At 39.7% G+C, this 19,461-nt stretch overlaps 3 protein-coding genes across 5 annotated transcripts; 2 read left to right on the top strand and 1 right to left on the bottom strand.

Moving 5' to 3' along the window:
• The first annotated feature begins 303 nt into the window (after positions 1–303).
• LOC112156702 (cyclic AMP-responsive element-binding protein 1) lies at positions 304–5,308 on the top strand. Of its 2 annotated transcripts, none has more exons than XM_024288988.2 (7): positions 304–468; positions 745–891; positions 977–1,077; positions 1,290–1,429; positions 1,509–1,691; positions 3,867–4,020; positions 4,098–5,308. In XM_024288988.2, the coding sequence occupies exons 1-7, from the start codon at positions 391–393 to the stop codon at positions 4,240–4,242; spliced, it is 948 nt and encodes a 315-aa protein (XP_024144756.1). In that variant the 5' UTR covers positions 304–390; the 3' UTR covers positions 4,243–5,308. The 2 variants fall into 2 exon arrangements, with proteins under 2 accessions (XP_024144756.1, XP_024144757.1); XM_024288989.2 differs by having other exon boundaries at positions 305–468; positions 766–891.
• A 1,492-nt stretch (positions 5,309–6,800) lies between these two features.
• On the bottom strand, positions 6,801–9,848 carry mettl21a (methyltransferase like 21A). Its single transcript, XM_024289008.2, has 3 exons — positions 9,492–9,848; positions 7,335–7,446; positions 6,801–7,259 (listed from the first exon to the last, which is right to left on the bottom strand). The coding sequence occupies exons 1-3, from the start codon at positions 9,636–9,638 to the stop codon at positions 6,862–6,864; spliced, it is 657 nt and encodes a 218-aa protein (XP_024144776.1). The 5' UTR covers positions 9,639–9,848; the 3' UTR covers positions 6,801–6,861.
• Positions 9,849–10,975: 1,127 nt separating this feature from the next.
• Positions 10,976–15,539, top strand: LOC112156714 (cyclin-Y-like protein 1). 2 transcript variants are annotated; one of them, XM_024289007.2, is made up of 10 exons: positions 10,976–11,718; positions 11,871–11,945; positions 12,020–12,054; positions 13,130–13,230; positions 13,327–13,362; positions 14,336–14,387; positions 14,468–14,587; positions 14,663–14,829; positions 14,923–15,085; positions 15,170–15,539. In XM_024289007.2, exons 1-10 carry the CDS (start codon positions 11,559–11,561, stop codon positions 15,284–15,286), a joined length of 1,026 nt encoding a protein of 341 aa, XP_024144775.1. In that variant the 5' UTR covers positions 10,976–11,558; the 3' UTR covers positions 15,287–15,539. The 2 variants fall into 2 exon arrangements, with proteins under 2 accessions (XP_024144775.1, XP_036071817.1); XM_036215924.1 differs by lacking the exon at positions 13,327–13,362.
• Positions 15,540–19,461: the final 3,922 nt, after the last annotated feature.

Genomic DNA, 19,461 nt, shown 5'->3' with positions numbered 1-19,461 from the left:
AGCCAAATTCATCTTACAGCATTCACACTATCACAGGTAGAGCTATATACTTAGTTCATAATTATGTTAAAAGTTACGTTTTTAAAGTTTTAAAAAATTGTTTTAAAGTGTTCAATAAATGTTTATCCTATTCGACCTAAGGTGTGTTTAGGGTTTTGGCCTCTTGTGCGATTGAGTTTGGCACCTCTAGCATAAACAGATTGTTGATGGGGAAGGGAGTGGCTTTAATCTGCGCAAATAGTCCCGCCCACAACACGAAGGCAAATCTCTAGTGACCTACTGTCACTTTGCTGAAATTATGTCCTAGAAAACGTCAGGTTTTTGGGTTTTGGCTAAAAATGGAGCCCACTGGGAACGCTTTTTGAATTTTCCTGTGGTTGCAGATTATCAATGACCATGGAAGCGGGAACAGAGACGCAGCAAAGCGGTGAAACGGAGCCCGAGGCCCAGCAGATTACCCTGGCGCAGGTGAATTGACTTCTATAAATAAAGTTGTTTTTTTTATTGTTTTGGTGCTTAGCTTTAGCATTTGAGCAACTGCTGTTAGCATTTGAACAAAAACAATTTTTAGAACATTTTCTTGAGTCATGCATGTAAAAACGATATTTGCAAGTGTTTTTGAGGTGATACTTAATCGAATATGGAGCAAAATCTGTCTCAAAATTTAAATTATGATTCTATTTTTTCACGTTTTGAGAGGTGAAACACCTTGTAGATGAGATACGTTTGGTATCTTGGATGCAGGCGTCTATAACAGCAGGTCAGGTGTCATCCAACAGTCCCACGGTCACTCTGGTCCAGCTACCTAACGGTCAAACGGTGCAGGTGCACGGGGTGATCCAAGCAGCTCAGCCTTCGGTCATTCAGTCACCACAAGTCCAAACGGTTCAGGTGAGGACTAAGGAAGCCGTCAGGGAGCTGATTTTCTTGGTTAAACTGGAAACATTTTTGTTTATTTTTTTATCTTGGTTTTCAGATTTCAACAGTTGCCGAAAGCGAAGACTCTCAAGAGTCGGTCGACAGCGTCACAGACTCTCAAAAGAGAAGGGAGATTCTGTCCAGGCGGCCATCTTACAGGTCAGTCCCTGAAATTATAGGGATTTTCAAAATAATACCTTAGCAAGACTTTTATTTTGAAGAGTATTAAGATGGCTGGTGTGTGCAATTTATATGCAATTGATAGAGAAATTTGGAGATGGGTGATTGACTGTGGGGATCTTCAAGGGAGGAGCACCTGAAAGACAAAATTCAAGACATCTGAAGCCCTTATTTTGACAATTTTTTTTTAGAAAAATTCTGAACGACTTATCATCCGACGCACCGGCGGTCCCTCGAATCGAAGAGGAGAAATCAGAAGACGACTCAGGTCCAGCCATCACCACGGTCACCATGCCGACCCCCATTTATCAGACCAGCAGTGGCCAGTACAGTAAGGAGCCCCTCCCCCGATAGAGATCAATTACACATCAAAGGCGGAAATCTTTATACGTGCTGTTTCCTTTGTCCAGTCGCCATCACTCAGGGAGGGGCCATCCAGCTGGCCAATAACGGCACAGACGGGGTGCAGGGCCTGCAGACTCTGACCATGGCCAGCTCGGCTGCAGGTCAGCCGGGCACGACCATCCTGCAGTACGCGCAGACCAGCGACGGGCAGCAGATCCTCGTGCCCAGCAATCAGGTGGTCGTACAAGGTGAGGAGGGAGGGGTTTGAGTCGCTTATCCCCGCCCCTAAATTTGACCATTTACTTTGGAGGAGTGTGACGTCACCCATAGAAAAAGGCTTACTTTCTGCTTTAATCGTCCAAAATCCCTAACAACTGAAAAACGTTATACTCCAGGACTATCTAGTGCCCTGAATTTTAAAAGAAATTTGGACACAATGCTCATAATTTTTTTTTTTTTCTTTAAACGGTGAATATGATCCACCAATTTTACAGTGAAAACCTAATCAATACAAGTATTTTACAATTATTATTATGAATCAGCTCTGTTCAGTTGAAAAAAAAGTTTTGTTCAAAAGCAATGCATTGTGGTCCACATTCCCAAATCTAGTGAGCATCAATGCATAGTTTTTTGCTGAGAATTCTGGGAAATTTCTAGGGCCCTGGATTTTTTCTAATTGTAGGCTGTGTATGAAATCCTTTATTACTCACTGTATCGTGCATTCACCATTTTCTAGTGTTGTTCGAATCTACAATTACAAAATTGAGTGCCCCAGAAATTTCCCAGAAGTCTTTGCGAAAAACTAGCGAAAATAGACCACAATGCTTTGTGCTGGAACATTTTTTTGCCCAAAAAGTGGTTACATTTTTTTTTTTAATAAACCATCAACGGTTTCATCATCAGAACACAGTGGAGTCATAATAGATGTCGTAAAATGTTTGTATTGATTAAATTTTCCGTTAATGAAATCGGTGACGTCATACATGCTTTTAAAAAAAAAAAAAAAAAAACGTAGTGAGAATTGTTTTAAAAATTCAGGGCACCAGATAGTCCTTTCCTGTATAGTTTTTAGTAGTTAGGGAGGGAATTAGGACAGCCAATTCTTTCGTAATGCAGACACCGCCACGTTGGAACAAGAAAGCTTCTTTAAGTAGTGATTGGTCTAAGTCACGTTTCTATGGCAACCTCTCTCGCCAATCAGGAATGATCTCGTTGAAAGGCCACACCCCTACCACTTCAAGCGGACTACGCAAAATCAGTCAAGCTTTTTGAATGTTTAGCGGTCTCTGTCTTTTGTTGGGAGTCATATACGCTAACGTTTTTATCTTGACTAACATGTAGCATGTTACAAACTAGTTTAAGGGTTATCCCTGAGTTTTTATGAGCCTTATGTACAACACAAGTTTGAAAGTAGACCATTCATTAATAGTGTGAGCCCTACACCGTAAAGAAAAAATGTAAATGTTACGGTAAAAAACTGACCGCTGTGGTTTCCAGAATTTAACTTTAAACAATAAGGTGTTACTTTTAACAATCTTACAATTAAAAAGCTATTTTTGCAGTTCTTCCAAAGTAATATTCTTATTATTACTGTAAAATGAAATGTATTTATAGGTAAATTTTCTAATTAGTCGCTGTGTTTTAACCACAGAGATGAAAGTATTGTTTATAGTTTTGACAGCTAAATGCATCTCAATATTTTTCAATTTTTTTGTTTTTTGGCATTGAATAATTTACAGTAGAAAAATATACAAGTTTTACACTTAACCACTGTTAAATTTTTAGTTAAATTAAATTATTAGACTGCGATACTGTAACATATGGTGGATAACTATTTAGATCAATACTTAAGTAGTTTATACAACACGAATACCTAAAAATTGAGAAAATAAGGAAATTCCCCATTATTTAAACTTTTATTTTTATCTTTCGTGAATATACTAGTTATGCTTCAAAAATTACAAATATTTTTTTGCTGTGTATAGTGTCGAAAATATAGCGATTTAATCCAAAATACAGTCACTTTAAACTCAAGTTTTTGTCCTGCTGCAGACAATAATTTGGCCCCAAGATGGTGCCAGAGCATCACTAGCTGGAAGTTCTCAATCAAAGTTTGAACTAAGTTCATACTCTTCCCCTAGAAAAACACCAGATTCAGGTTACGGTTTGGAATCTACTAGTATAGAAAAAAAAAATTGCTTCCAGCTACAGTTTGGGCATTTCCGCTTCTTTCGGCTAATGATGAGTTTAATGTTGCGTTTGGACGCCATCTTGCCTGCAACCACGTACCCCTCGGCTCCTAAAGGTTCCCTTAACGCCCGGAAACACTTCCTGATATTTGCTTAGCATTAAATGTCTTTATTTAACCGTTTCAACTCTACAAAAGTTACGATTTTCCGTTAAATTTCGCTTTTCCTCATTAGCTGCATCCGGTGACGTTCAAGCTTATCAAATCCGCACCACTTCGACCAGCGCCATCACTCCTGGGGTCGTCATGGCAACCTCGCCAGCCCTGGGGTCGGCAGGAGGCGCGGAGGAGGTGACACGCAAACGGGAGGTGCGGCTGATGAAGAACAGGTACGTGACTGAAACGCGTTTTCCAAGTCTGAAAATCAGTGGAGATTTTGACGATTTTGCGTTTTTTCCCACCGCAGGGAGGCCGCCAGAGAGTGCCGCCGGAAGAAGAAGGAGTACGTGAAGTGTCTGGAGAACCGCGTGGCCGTGTTAGAGAACCAAAACAAAACCCTCATCGAGGAACTGAAAGCCCTCAAAGACTTGTACTGCCACAAATCCGAGTGAAAGCCCCCGCTGGAGGGGGATGGGCGGGTGGGGCTCGAACGAGACCCCTCCCCCTCCAGGCACGAACAGTGACTCAGCACATCTGGACGCCACTCCTCCTTTTTCTACTACTTTCTTTTTAAAAACTGCTAAGAAACTCACCAGGAATGAACCAGACGGCGAGCGATCCAAGAGAAGGGAAGCGTGCCGCTTTCACTCGCGCTACGATTACCCATCTTCCTCCGGATTCACGCATTAACATTCGTTAAGCTTTCAACTGTTGGTTGGCTGTTTTATCTTTCACCTGTATTTTGGTAAAATATTTCATCCTATGCTTCCTTGTTTTTTGTTTTTTTTTTTGTTTTAAACATTTATGTTTTGGCACGAACAAACAGAAAAGACATGAAGCGTATTTTAAAGATGCTAATCAGTGACTTGTACTCTTAAGTGATGAGATGTTACAGGAAGACCCTCCAGGAAACACATGTAAACAGCCTGCAGTGGTTTCTTTTTATATCGTGGATTTTTAATCTTTTTTTTTTTTTTTTTTAAGCGACTTTCCTTCATCGTTTTGATTCTTCGCGAACTAATGAGCCTTAACAAGCAGCCAAAAACAAAAAAAAAGATGTGCATTTCTGAGAGCTGTAACCGTATGTTGCTATATTCTAAAGTCTATATTTGAGAGAATACTGATCTATATTTTGCAAAATCTGCCTCTAAATTGCATTTGTTGGACAAAAAAAACAAAACAAAAAAAAAGCGGCATGGGCACTTTCTTTGCATTTACAATCCTCCCAACATTTCTGCACAAACAGGCTCTGAATCGATCGGACTTCTGCGAATTTTTACTAAAGGATTGTAAAGTTTGACCAAATTGGCAACAAAAAAATTATAAGAAAGGAATGCCATATTATACTCTTAGGTATTATGTATAGATATGAAATAGTATGCTTTTTTATGTTGCTTCTTGTTATTTTTTAACAAAAATTTCTAAATGTCAATACCGAGTTGCATACTACAGTGCATTGTGCTAGAGCTATACAGACATGACATTTTTGGCAGCTGTTATTAAATGTGTTTCTGGTAATTTAGTCTCATCTGGTTCTTAAAAGGGAGAAAAAAAAGAACGTGTGGTCATGTGACCTTTGATTTGGGGCAGATCAAAGGGGCTATTACCTTTGGATGTTTACATCAAAATAATTTAAAGTACCAGTGCCAATAGGTTAAGATAATGAAACATTTTATGCATTAACAGCTGAATAATTAATTCTAACCTACGTAATTCTACGAACTGTAGAAATCTGCTATGTACACATTGGATTAAACATAGGTCTTTGAATACGGTTTTAAGCATCTGGTGTTCACGCTGGAACGTGGCTACCTAATACTACAATCAAAAAAGACTGCGCGAAATGTCGTAGCAGTGCAAATCTTGTGAATCATGGTCCGGGCTTTTTCTTTCACAGCTCTATTCTGATACACCACGTGTCAAAGTCATAATATCTGGCCCTCCAGGTTATACTATTATTATTATTAATGTCTAAATGTTATCTTGCTAACATGTTGAGGCAGCACTACAATCGTGGAGGTCTATATTTGCCAATGTAGTGAGCAGCGATGTCCACTGTTTTTTGCAAAGACTTCTGGGAAATTTCTAGGGCACCGGATAGTGATCACTATCTCCAGCGTTTGCCATTTTCTAGTGCTATCCAAATCTACTAATTCCAAATCATGTGCACTGGAAATTTCTCAGAAGTCTTTGCGAAAAACTAACATACATCGATGGTCACTAGATTAGCGGATATAGACCATAATGCATTGCGGTCCACCAAAAAAACTTGTTTAAATTGGATATTTGAATAAACCGTCCACACACAGTGGATTCATAAATAGAGGTGAAATGCTCGTATTTATTCGATTTTCACTTCGTGAAATTGATGACGTCATATCCGGTGTTTAGAAAAACGAAAGAAAAGTAGTGAGCATGGTGTCCAAATTACTTTTAAAATCCAGGGCACTATATAGTCCAGCACTATTTTGATTTTTAGTAGTTAGGGATTGGGGGGAAATTCAGCGTCGAACAGCACAACAAAATGGCGAACTCACTATGTAGTAAGTAGTGAAGAAATGTAGACATACACATAGACTATTCATTGAAAGTGGTCGCTTGAACGCATGTCTCAGAGTCTGGTGGAAGCGTAGCATAACATTCAGGGAACTCACTTTTGATTTCTTCTCTAATAATCTTTCAAAAATGCAATAAAGTATTTTATTTTGAGAATCTAACATCTATTTTCACCAAATCCAAGATAGTATGATCTAGAAAGCCTACATTGAACATTGAATTTTACTTAGAAAAGGCAACATATGTTCACTTATTCCATGTATTGCTTTTCCTTTAAAGACATTTTAGTACTTTTTTATGCTAGTTTACTTTGTATGACACTGCTTTTGGCTTACAAAAGTATTTATGCAAAAAATACTCTTCACAGATTTAGTTTTAGAGTAAAAAAAAAACAAATTATTTGGAATTCAGTCATGAAATCAAATTAATTCAGTGTTTCAACAATGAGGCTTTCTTGGTTTGTATGAGGGTTGCATTTAATAAAAAAAACTTGTTTCAACATAAGAATATAAGGGTCATAATTCGCCCTTGAGTTGCCGTTTGGAGGCTTTGTAAACGTGGATGTCTCTTTCTTGATTGAAATGAACCTCCTCAACCACAAAGACCTCCTCGAGCATACGTAGAAAACGCGTGTCTCGCTCGTAGCGGATCTTACAGGACAGCAACACAACCGTTGAGTCATGACACAAGTGTAACAGAGTTCGCAGTAGTGACGCAAAAGTGTCCTCCAGGTAGACGATATCTGCTCCCAGTATCAGGTCGAAGCCCCCGGCTGGGTAATGTTCGAGTCCCTCACCCCAGGTGAGCTCTGAAACCACTGCTGAGTCCTGAGAATCCGGTGGTAGGTTAGCCTTTACGTTGGCTGACAGGAAGTCCAGGGCGGGCGCTCTGTCAGTAATGGTCACCTGAGCACCTGAAGGTAATAAGAACCTTTAAAAATGCATTTGATATTTTTTTATGAATAATTACCAAAAATGTGAACCCATACCCAGCAGAGCAGTAACGATGCCCACCAGTCCAGTACCAGCCCCCAACTCAATGACCCGCTTCCCCTTCAGCTCCACTTTTCCGAGTTCCAGATACATGCACATGACAACTGCCTGCAGACAAAAACAATCGTTTTATCGCAGGTTTCTGTTGTCTTGTTTTTTGGCGATGGACAACGTCATGGTGTTTTATCACCACCATGGATTGGAATGTTTTACTCCTCCCTACAAATACTACACCTCAGTTATAACCTTCCAAGTAGCCCTTACTTTCTCAGAAATTCAAACAAATATGTGACTAGATAGATTACTTATGATATTGTGTATGTTTCTTAAGTTCTTTAGGAACTAGTCTTTAGAATACCTCATCAGGACCTGTTCTACATTTTCTATGAATGTGTTTACCAATATTGTAAAGCTGGAAGCAAAGTCGACTGTGCGTCATTATTGTCTATTTTTATGCAATTAATTTGTGATTCGTGCGTCAATCACGCATTTTTTATGATATATGCAACAAATACGCGATATAAAAGTCATTCATCGATGGTACAATCGTTAAACGTCCATTAGACATACGCAAACATACAAGGAACAGTACTGGAAAGCCACAAATTTGCATATGAATCACACACACAAATCACACACAATTGCATAAGACCAAAAATTTCAAACAGTTCAAAACCGAATTCATGTAGACCCATCAGCCGAAATCCTTTACGGATATCTGCGCACATCGCTAAACACTTCTGAATTACGAATATTACTTAAAGGGAAAATAAGCAATATGTACATAGCCCGTGTAACAAACCCTTACAGACCCACTCCAACGAAAATGGTCTTTTTTGTATGGCTGGGAATCGATTAAAAAAATTTAGCGAATTAATCGGAAACCTGGAAAAGATTACTTGCGATGAATCACTTTAATTTTTGTTTTAGTGTCAGTATTTGCCGACCACTTATTATCTGCGAATAATCACTATATGAAATCAGGATAAGTGGGATAATATCAGAAGAAATTTTTTAACGCATGCCGTGGAAGCCTTAACCGCCGAGATAAAGTGAAGGACAGTTTCTTCGATTAATTTGCGTTAATACATATTAACACAATAATTCTATGCGTTAATGTCCATAGCCCTATTTTTTTTGTTTTTAACATGTTCTTGTAGCATTTTTCTCATAATAGACAACCTATATAAAAAAATCAACGACTGAAACTGCGTAACGTGAGTATTTCTTAAGTCAAATCGCGTAGGATCAGAAAATGGGATGCTAGAAAAACCTGGGACTAATAACTCACTGGTCGCGCTATTGCCTCCCTTACCACTCCGCCCCTTTGCGCACATTCATTTTCCTTGTCTAGCTGGATAGCTCCTATTTGGCTCGCTGTTATTTTTTGCATCACTAATGCTAGCTTGGGGCTGTGAACTAGCACGTAAGTGCACTGACAGAGCTCCCACCAATGGGAAGGGGGCGGGGTTGCTCCGAGCCAACAGTCCCGCCCACGTATGCCAGAATTGTATACCCAATGAGCCACGGGCACTAGACATAAAATATGTCTTAAAATAAACGACAACGGCTTTTTGATTTTAGATAAAAACTGCAGAGTCATGATTAAAAGTCTACTGGGAACGATTTTACAAAAGAAAAACATGTAGTTGGAGTGTGACTTTAAAGAGTGATTGGTCTGAGTCAATGTTTCTATGGCAACCACTCTCACCAATCAGGAGTGAGCCTGTTAGAAGGCCACACCTCTACCACTTGAAAGCGTGATACACGAAATCTGTCAAATTTGCCAAACATTCTTATTGAGGCATCTGATTGGATGTTTAATAACTTGAATAGCTCACACTACAAACAAAATATATTTTTAACAAAGAATTAGCAAGAACATGCTAAAAACAAAAAAGGTAGAGTAAGAGTGGTTATTTGGAAAGAAATAATAAAGTCTATGGAATTTGGGTTTCTTGCAGCCAGCAGGTACTTCCGGTTTGGAGCACGAGGGGGGAGGGGCCAATCAGTCCAGCTCTTATTTACAGTCAATGAATTCAACCTCTCTGAGAGTTGGTATAAATGTTCATATAACCGCATTATTCGTCAATTTAGGATTCTGTTTTTCGTGCTGAATTGGTTTCAAAAGAAGACGAAGCATTCCAGCGTACCGCGTCCCACACGACTGCCGCAACCCCGAGCTTCCTCCAGTCCTGGGAAAGACTCAAGTCACGGTCGGCGAAGCGGAACTGCGCAGTTGAATTGTGGAGTTTGGAAAGCGCCGGGAGGGGGTTTTCCTCGTACGGAACAAGAGCCATGTTGTAGGTAAACAAAAACGACGCTCAGTGAACATTTAGACACCAGCGTGCCTGCGAGAGAGAGGGCTCACCCGGCGAGGAGCGAGTCTAGATATTAGCCAATCACGTTAAAGCATTGATGACGACGACCAATCAAATCTTAGTACAACTGTCAAGGTTTTTTTTTCTTTCCCTGAACGGCCATAGCGTAGAGGCGTGGCCTTCAGCTACCCGGATCCACAAGAAGCTGTGGTATTTCCGCTTTTGGTGGCATCCTGTCAGCCAAAATAAAAACATGAAAAAAGAGCTGTTTGACAGTTTTTCTTTCAATTGCTATACTGTATTTTTTTATCGCTAGTGTAATAAACAAACATAATAAATTCAGTTAAAATAATAATCATGAGGTAAATGAGTAAAGCTCTTTTGAGGCTGTTTTGTGGTTAAATCTCACAACAAATATCAATTCTTTATTTTTTTAAGTTATATATTTTTTGATGCACTTTTAATAGTTTTATAAATGTGTGAAACAGAATGAAGATATAATAAAAATATTAATAATTTAAATTTATAAATTTAATGGTTTAATTATGTGTGACGTCACCCATATTTCTCATTTCAGGGTCCAGCAAAATGAATCCAATTTAGTAACCATCTCTCTGTTCCATTTGGAGCCAGTCAACAGTGATTGGTCTGAGTCGGTCTGAGTCCCATTCCTATGACAACTACTGTCGCCAGTCATGAGTTAGCTTATTGGAAGTTCACACCGAAAATGGCTGGGGAGAATCTGTCAAACAAACATTCAGATGCTTTTACTGAGGCACCTGAATGGTCATTTTATGACTTAAATAACTTAAATATATAATGAAAAAAAGTACTAGCAAGATGTTAAGGAGAAAGTATCAAAGCAATAATTGTCCATCCATCCATCCATTTTCCTGACCGCTTTGTCCCATTCGGGGTCGCGGGCAATAATTGTTATTCTCAAAAATAGAATGACTAAGTATTAACTATTTATTTCTGAGAGCCAGCAGGGACTTCCTATTTGGAGGGACCACTTACTCCAGTTCCTATATACAATCAATGGTTAAATTACATATTTCAAACAGGAAGAAATTAAAAAAATAAAAAATAAATAACCTAAAAGTTCTAAAGTGCTATTTATTTGGTCTTAAAATAATTAGAGAAACACCCAGCTATATTATTACATATTTAAGCTTAACAAGAAAGCCTAAGTTATCTCTTTTTTCCAGTCATTTTTTGACCCAAAAGCGTAAGGCTTTTAATTTGAAAGTACAACCCGGAAGCTGCGGCGGAGCTTAGCGGCTCCCATCGTTTTTACATCCCCAGACTCGGTAAATGCGACGAGATGAAAGCTAATGCTGGTTATAAATCTCAATCCCACTACTTTTTGGATTTTCTCGGTTTCTTGTGGGATTCTTCGCCCTTTGAGTCCGTCTTTTAGCCTGTTGGCCAACTTTGGAGCCGCACCTTAACCCTGAAGGGTGGCCGAAATGGACATATCTCTGCCGCCGAAGCCCAAGTCTGGAACGGATTGAGCACTAGAAGCTAGCGGCATCCAGCTAGCCATGGAGGAAGACCGTGGAGATCTTGACTCTTCCCTGTTAGATTTGACCTTATAAACTGGAGAACAGCTGGAAATCCATGCGTGAAATTCCTTGTCAAAGTGCGCCAGTGCAATGCTGCGCACACGCCCTGAATGTCTCAGCTGTCCTGCACGTACACGAAAGCTTCCCAGTAGCTTAATTATACCCCTTATATAACTAAATATATACAAGTTAGTCCCAAAAAACTTTATTTTATGTACATGTTTGTTTGAGTAATATCTGCCCCAAATAGGTTGAGGCAGGATTTAGACCCTCCACCCTGTAGTTGTATGGGAACCACCTCTGGTTGTCCCACAGGGCTGTAGACAAGTCAGCAATGGGCGGTTCCGTGTCCTGCTGCTTCTCTCCTGCAGAGAGCCCAAAGATCCACAGGAGGCAGGTAGAACTCGACGAGTGTCTGATCACCACCACTGAGGACGTGAGCGAGGACACTGGGACCTACCTGCAGCACATCAGTGATAGAGAGTTACCTGATGGTGCGTGGGGATCCACTTTGCCTCTTATGGCCTTTGATAGTCATGTAATCGAGTCGTAGTGCTTCCACCTCAGTTCTAGCACTATTATCTTAGGGATCTGGACTTGAAGGTTAAGTATGGGTAAGAGAAAATGTCTTTATTCTTCTTTGTAGAGCTGGCCCAAGAAGCAAACCCATCAGACCACCCAAGAGCCAGTACCCTCTTCCTCAACAAATCGCAGACAGATGGTCAGTGGTTGCTTGTGTATTTATTCAATTATCATGTCCGCTCTGTGCCTAACCAACTTCCCTTCCCTTTCTAGTGCGCGAGAAGAGGAAAAGCAACTACATGAATCACGTAAGAACCAATGACTGTATATGAGACCTGGACTGAGTGACCCCTCCCCCCTTGCGTTCCAAATAGGAAGTACCCAGTAGGTGTGTTTCCATTGACTGAAATTGTACTCGCGATAATAAATTTGCACTTGGAGGAGGTGTTTTTTAAGGCATATTGAAATGTACGTATTTCATAAAACTCAAATGACAACAGTTAAATAAGTCACATGACCAACAACTAGAAACTACGGGCGCCACAAGAGGTCCCACAGCTCATCAAAAGTTGAACGTGTCATGCGAAATTGTTGGATCCACAACTCCTATCACCAAGTACGATTTCATCCGAAGTCACTTCATGGCCCGGATAAGACACTGACGTCTCCTTTGATAGATGATGATGAGAGCTAGTGCCATGGCAAAAATTTAATGAAAATATTGTTTATATCCATTGCTATGTTTTTAAATGTCTTATCATGTGAGTTGAGTTTTGTTAATTTGCATAATTATGATTTAATGTAAACAGCGCACTTGCGAATTTTTTTTTTTTTGACCTATCTAGAATTTCGATAGTTTTCTGCATAGGTGTAATGGAAACCCAACTATTCCTAAGAAGACTTCTACTAAAAAAACAGCTATTCTATTCTTACGCCGCTACCTTTTTTCCCATTTGTTCTTGCTAATTCAAATTTTTTTACAAACATTTTTACTGTAGGACAAGTTATTCAAGTTATAAACAAACCAATCAGATGCCTCAATAAAAAAATTGCTGACCCTTACATCCAACTTTCAAAACATTTGACAAATTTTGTGTGGCCACCTTTCAAGTGGTAAGGGTGTGAACTTCCTACAACAAGACTGGTTGCCATAGGAACATTGACTCAGACCAATCACTTTTTAACTGAAGTCGTCTGGTTCCAACATGGCGACATCCATATCGTAAGAAAAAAAAGCCTAATTGACTGGTTGTAACCAGAAGCAAATGATTTTCTATGGGTGATATCACACTCAGTCTAGTTCTCATGTACAGTAAACACTTTCGGACTACTTTGGGATAGTCAAGAGGAACAGGAAGCTTTTAACAGTCTGTTTGCAATCAGGCTTCCCCAGGGCCCCTGACGAAGAAGTACAGCTCCTGCTCAACGATATTCATCGACGACAGCACGGTCAGTCAACCCAACCTCAAGAGCACCATCAAATGGTGAGTGACTTTGACAAACTTGTTGGCACTGAAGAGCAAACAGACTTTTCTTGAAATTTTGCGGTAATATCACCCATGTTCTCTTTTCTATTCTAGTGTTTCATTGGCTATATACTATCACATTAAAAACAGGTAGGACATTTTCCAAATATTTCATGATTTCTGTTAATAATAAATAACAAATTTTCTTGTATTTTATACAAAAACATAGCATCGTATAGGCAATCATTGTCAACCATTTGCAGAAGGAAGAGATTTTCTGAAAATATTAAAGCTATTTGCATGATGCTAAAGTTGCATCAAATGCAGAAAGTGCACAAAGAATTTAAAGATTTTTTGAAAAATTGCTTAAAAGGTAAGAACTCAGAATTAGCCTAAAACTTCAGTAGGTACCAAAATAGCAAAAAATAAATAAAAAAATGCTAGCACATTGCTAAAATACTAGCATGATTCCCAATTAGCTTGAAAATCCTCAGTAGATGTCAAATTAGTCAAAAAAGCTTGAACATTGCTAAAATCCTATCTTAAATCAGAATTAGCCCATAAAAATCTCAGTATATGCCAAATTGTCTAAAATACTAGCTTAACCAAAAATTAGCCCCCAAAAAACTCAGTAGATGCCAAATTAGCCAAAAAAGCTTGGATGTTGCTAAAATACTAGCTTAGCCCATAATTAGACCAAAAAACCTCAGTAGATACTAAAATAGCCACAAAAGTTAGCACATAACTGAAATACTAGCTTATCTCTAAATTAGCCTTAAAAACCTCAGAATAATGAAAAATTGTATAAAGTATAATATTAATGAAGAGAAACAGGATCACAATTGTATGAATGCTGACTCAGCATTCACACAAATATTAATCACTTTTGTATACTTTATTTTGCTTGTTTTTTTTTCATTGAGTGCAATGTAAACATTCAAAAATAACTTGTAGGTGGAGCTTTCCGAAAACAGGATTTACTTGAAAAAAATAATCAGTTTTAATCTAAAGTTTAGGAACGAGTTTGTAGATTTTTCTAGAACGTGCCCGTCCGCGGTTAAGGATCTCATTGGGTAACTGAACGGACACCCCAATGCCCTTTTTTGTCTTTATTGCTCCTCAGGGATTCAAACCGCTCACTTGACATCTTCGACGAAAAGAAGCACCCCTTGTCGGTGAGTGTTTGACCCCCTTGGCGCGGCATTTGTGGCATTGTGCCTGTAAAACCACTTGACGATGTCCTTCTGCCCAACAGAGGGAGAAGGTCCCAGACGATTACTCGGTGGTCGACCCGGAGCACAAACTCATCTACCGCTTCATCAGAACGCTGTTCAGCTCCGCGCAACTCACTGCCGAGTGCGCCATTGTTACTCTGGTGAGTTTACAGCACCTCCTTTTTGCGTTTCAACTGTCAAAACACGCTGTTTATGTTTCAAATTTGCGTTGCCAGGTGTACCTGGAAAGGCTTCTGACTTATGCCGAAATCGACATTTGTCCTTGCAACTGGAAACGCATCGTCCTCGGAGCCGTCCTGCTAGCATCCAAAGTGTGGGACGACCAGGCCGTGTGGAACGTCGACTACTGCCAGATCCTCAAAGACATCACCGTGGAGGACATGTCAGTGTTTCTATTCGTCAGTAGCAGTTTTCACACAGATCCCACCTCTACCGTGAGATTTGAGATTTATATTTTTGAAATCTCGCCTCATAGGAATGAGATGGAGCGCCATTTCCTCGAGTTGCTCCAGTTCAATATCAACGTCCCCGCCAGCGTGTACGCCAAGTATTACTTCGACCTGCGCTCGCTGGCCGACGACAACAACCTCAGCTTCCCTCTGGAGCCGCTTAGCAACAAGCGAGCCAAGAAACTGGAAGCAAGTATCTCCCGGTTCATATTGCATGGCTCAGAAACCGGATACACGAGTTTGTGCTTTCACTCATTATTTTTTTTTTTCCAGGCCATATCCAGGCTGTGCGAGGACAAATACAAGGACTTGAGCAAATCTCTCATGAGGAGATCCGTCAGTGCCGACAACCTGGTGGGAGTCCGGAATTCCCAGGCGGTTCTGTCCTGAGCGACGTTGGCTTCTTCTTTTCCTCCTAATCTTTCTTCGTGGAGTGCTATCCGGTTGTAGCCGCCAGCCCTACCCCGCCTCTATTTACACAACAAACTGTCTTGAACTACCCTGTGGTGTAGTTCTGCACAAGAACTATGAGTAGACTTATGTTTTGCTTACTATGTAGGCTCCTATAGCTGTAAAATGTACGAGACTTTATTTATGTCCAATAAATTTCAGTCGCTGTTAAAAGGTGAGGCTGCTAGAGGAAGCGTGTCAGGGTTATTTGTTTGTTATTTAAATTCACTTTGCAGATTAAGTTGGTCAAAATGACGAAAACTGAGCCCCAAAATATTTCTACACTTAGACATTAATTATCTGGAAGTGGAAATACTTTATTTTCACGCTTTTAGGTTTTGCACAAAAAGGTGCAGTTTCAGCCTTGAAATGTCTACTTTTTTTGTAATGAATGAACTGAGGCTAATATATGACCAAAGATATATTTTTCCAAAAATACTTTGAAAGTTGCGAAGAGAGAGTAGATCCAGAAAGGAAAGCTCTTAATTTACTGGTCGATCTTGGTTCCAGTACTCTCTGAAAGAATGTGGTCCCAAATAAAGTGACCAAAATGAGCTTCCTCCGTAGGGTGACTCAGCACTACCTTAGAGATAAAGAAACTTGTTCAATGGGAGAGAGCTCTGAGTAGAGGTGCTTCTCCTCCAGAGAGGAGAGGAGCCAGTTGCGGGGGCTTGGGCATCTAGTCCATATGCCTCCTGAACCCATCTCTGTGGAGGTGTTCCGGGCATGTCCCACTGGGCAAAGGCTCCGGGGAAAACCCAGGACATGCTGGAGAGACTACGTCTCTTGGCTGGCCTTGGAACACTTTGGGAAGGAACTGGAGGAAGTGGCCGGGAAGAGGGAAGGTTGGGCATCTTTGCTTAGAGTCTAAGCCTTAGACTATTCCCCCCGCAGTCCAGTCCCAGATGAGCGAAACAAGATGGATACTTAGAAAGGATTTTTTTGTCACTTGGCCAGGACTTTAATCTAGTTCTCAAAAATGTTTCAACTGTAAGATTCAATTTGATAGCACCAACTCCAGATCCTTTTTTATTTAAGATTGTCATACCGTAACTCTTCAAATGTTTTCGCAATTAATTCCAGCACATTCTGAAGGGGGGAATTGAACACTTGACATTAGTCATGTGTTGAATAACGAGGCAAACCTGATATAAAATGTTGCTTTCCTCCACCTCAGAATCAGTTGATTAATTTCAATGATGTGATTAGTCAAGGAGTTACAGTAGGTCAAGAAAGTGTGTTATTTAGGTGTCGACAGCAAAATCTCCAGTGTCAAAGGGTTAACCCCCATTCTAAGCTTAAACCTGGAGGTTTAACTTTCCTAGGCTTGTTTACATTAAAAGTGGGGTCATCTAGACCCCACAAGACAGTGCGCTGAACTTTTTTTTCAATGAATGTCGATCTTTACTGGTGTCCAATGACAGACATGAAGTCTTGTCCACCTTTGTCATGGAAGGGCTAACACCTCAATGTAAGGGTGGGGTCATCTGGACCCCATAAGAGACCATGAGGGTTAAAAAACTAAACTGTATCACAAGTCAAAAATAGCATCAAACAAAATAAAACAAACAAAACTTAGAATATCAAAACCTTGCCAATATAAAAGCCCATACTCACCCGCTAAAAGCTTGGTAAATGAAGAAGTCTTTGGGTACGTTTTAGAAACCACTGCCTGGTCAATATAGCCATAGAAGCATAAGTCTTCCACCATGAAATCAGAAGTCTCTGCCAACAACCTACTTGTTGCCAGATGGTTTAAGCCTTTGATCAATCAAAAGACACCTGATCAAAGTGTTAGCGACAGGTGTGACATAGATGTTTAGAAAACAATTGAGCTAGTTCTCAAAGTTAAGGACTATTTGTCCATGGTTAAATAAACGAGATAAACAAATGACACACACACAAAAGCTAACTGAAATATCAGTTATGAGACAAAGAAGGGACAATTGCAACAAATATATTTATACATTTTTGGGGGGTGTTATGGACCAGGTGTCAAATTCAAATTATATATTATATTGGAAATTGCCTATTCTGGCAATACTGGCATTCAGCAAGGCTGTATGATGGGATTTGTAGGTAATTTTGTGGTGATGGTCGCAGACACATTAGGCTTTATTTCAGGTCTGGCAGCACAAGGAATTGTGGGATATGGTTCCCTTTGCCTGTCTGGGTGGATCGGGGTTTAGGTGTGGGTTTTGGCAATGGGTTTTGATGTCTGGCTGTTTTACTCTGTTTTGCCCTTGGTTGTGTTATTCTGTTATGTTAGAAGTCATTCTAGCTGATCTCTCCTCCTTCATGATCGTAGTGTTGCTTCAATATATTAGTAAGATAATATCGGGCTGCTAATAATAATATTATAAAATGATCTATAATTACTTCACGGGCCGTATCTGGCCCCCAGGCCTTGACTTAAAACGTAGACTAGACAATAATGATGTCAGAAAAAACATCAGTTTTGACTTAAAACTAACATTTTAGAGGATGAATGTATAAAAATGTAATGTCTTCAAATTTTACTGTCAAGTTTCAGGCCACAAGAATCAAAAACGCCAACGTGAGCTTATGTCTATCCTCGAAAGTTTGTTGTTTAAGCTATTTTTATATTATTTTTTGTAGATTTGAACCCTTTAATTTAAACTATAATATCGGTAAATACTATTATCAACCTTACTTTTTTAAATATGTTTTTCTTTCATATTCTCTGGAGGCCTTTCAAATTTTTCTTTTTTCTTGGTTTATTTTGCTTTTGTCCTCTTTGAAGATGCTTTTGAAGTGAAATGCTTCCCAGCTGCAGTAGCAAATAGTCGCCACAGTGTGGCAGTGCTGCTTAGCGTATGACAGCCAGCTCGACTGCAGGTTGGAGACTAGTCCATGAGTTAATGCGACATCCTCCTCACTCTCTTTGGTGCAGTTTGCTTATATCATCTCCATACTGCAACAGAAATGGACAAAACCAACCGCCTTTGATATAGGGGTTGAGTGTTAGCAAACGACCGTCTGTAGTAGTTTAGATGCCCAGTTTAAAACTGAAAATATGGTTGGCTTCTTTTTTTTGCCTAAAGGAGGAGAATCTTTTGTGGAAATACAGCTAATTTTCAAATCAGCTTTAAATAGCTTTTTGGTCACATAATCCAGGAAAGCAATGTTTCCACAAGATATCCATACAAAAATAGGCTTTTAAGAGCAATTTTTTTCAGAAAGTGTCCATACGTCCATATACATTACTGCAGACCATGACTGTGTGTGTGTTTGACTGTGTGTGTCCTGAAGGGCTCACAGTGCCAGAGCAGCTTCATTAATCTCCTAGTGTCATGGGACTTGTCTGAACTCTGAAAGAGGGCTGAAGAGAACAAGCTGCCCCACCGGGGAGTCACTCCGTTTACCCTCCGCGCACTCGGGTCACTCTTCATATCACACACCATTCAACTGTGCAATGTCAAAGCACTGCTGCTGATCTACACTGAATGCATGCAAACTGCCCGGTCGTACGCTTGTCCGTCCCTGCGTAAGGATTGACCAAAGGTGAGAGGACACTAGAATGCTGAGTGAGACACATTGAACTCGATATGAATTGTTGGGAATCCCAATTCCACACTTTTGGCCCTTCTTAGAACAAAGAACAGTTAAGGAAAGAAAGCAAGCAATGTGGTATAATAACCACTCATCAACCAAAACGACAAATGAATAGGCATTTTAAGCATTATCAAATAGACACAAACTAGATGACCCCTAATGTAACCTTACATTTTGGAATGTCATAGAAGACGCCTGAAGTGGGACTTGCTCATTAACAAATGCAAAAACATGCCTAAAATGACAAACTGGGACAAAGCGATAGGGAGATTTTTGCTAAGGCCATCTACTATCCAATTAAAAAAAAAATGTTAACATGTACCCCGTTTGGTGCATACATTTAAACTGTAAAAAAAATAAATAAAAAGAACTGGTTTAAAAAAAAAAAAAAATCAATCCCAAAAGTGTCATAAATAGAAAATCAAGCAAGAAAAATGTTGTAGATATCTTGGTGTACAAACTTTATTTGTAGTTAAAGGGTTAGTAATGGGGTTGTGGGTCATTTTCGGTGTTGACTGTATTTCGCCTTATATTTACCA

Source organism: Oryzias melastigma, linkage group LG2 (genome assembly GCF_002922805.2).
Source record: "Oryzias melastigma strain HK-1 linkage group LG2, ASM292280v2, whole genome shotgun sequence".
Taxonomy (NCBI): domain Eukaryota; kingdom Metazoa; phylum Chordata; class Actinopteri; order Beloniformes; family Adrianichthyidae; genus Oryzias; species Oryzias melastigma.
The sequence above is the reverse complement of the archived record's forward strand: the minus strand, read 5'-3'. Positions and strand labels throughout refer to the sequence as shown.

Bases quoted from the DNA above. Each gene is read 5' to 3' on its own strand.
- LOC112156702 (XM_024288988.2), top strand. From the start codon at position 391: ATGACCATGGAAGCGGGAACAGAGACGCAGCAAAGCGGTGAAACGGAG. The intron at 1,078-1,289 runs GTCAGTCCCTGA...ATTTTTTTTTAG, and splicing joins TCCAGGCGGCCATCTTACAG to AAAAATTCTGAACGACTTAT. The intron at 1,430-1,508 runs GTAAGGAGCCCC...TCCTTTGTCCAG, and splicing joins GACCAGCAGTGGCCAGTACA to TCGCCATCACTCAGGGAGGG.
- mettl21a (XM_024289008.2), bottom strand. From the start codon at position 9,638: ATGGCTCTTGTTCCGTACGAGGAAAACCCCCTCCCGGCGCTTTCCAAA. The intron at 7,447-9,491 runs GTACGCTGGAAT...TTTTGTCTGCAG, and splicing joins CGGCAGTCGTGTGGGACGCG to GCAGTTGTCATGTGCATGTA. The intron at 7,260-7,334 runs GTATGGGTTCAC...TATTACCTTCAG, and splicing joins CATCGTTACTGCTCTGCTGG to GTGCTCAGGTGACCATTACT.
- LOC112156714 (XM_024289007.2), top strand. From the start codon at position 11,559: ATGGGCGGTTCCGTGTCCTGCTGCTTCTCTCCTGCAGAGAGCCCAAAG. The intron at 12,055-13,129 runs GTAAGAACCAAT...GTTTGCAATCAG, and splicing joins AAAGCAACTACATGAATCAC to GCTTCCCCAGGGCCCCTGAC. The intron at 14,588-14,662 runs GTGAGTTTACAG...TTGCGTTGCCAG, and splicing joins AGTGCGCCATTGTTACTCTG to GTGTACCTGGAAAGGCTTCT.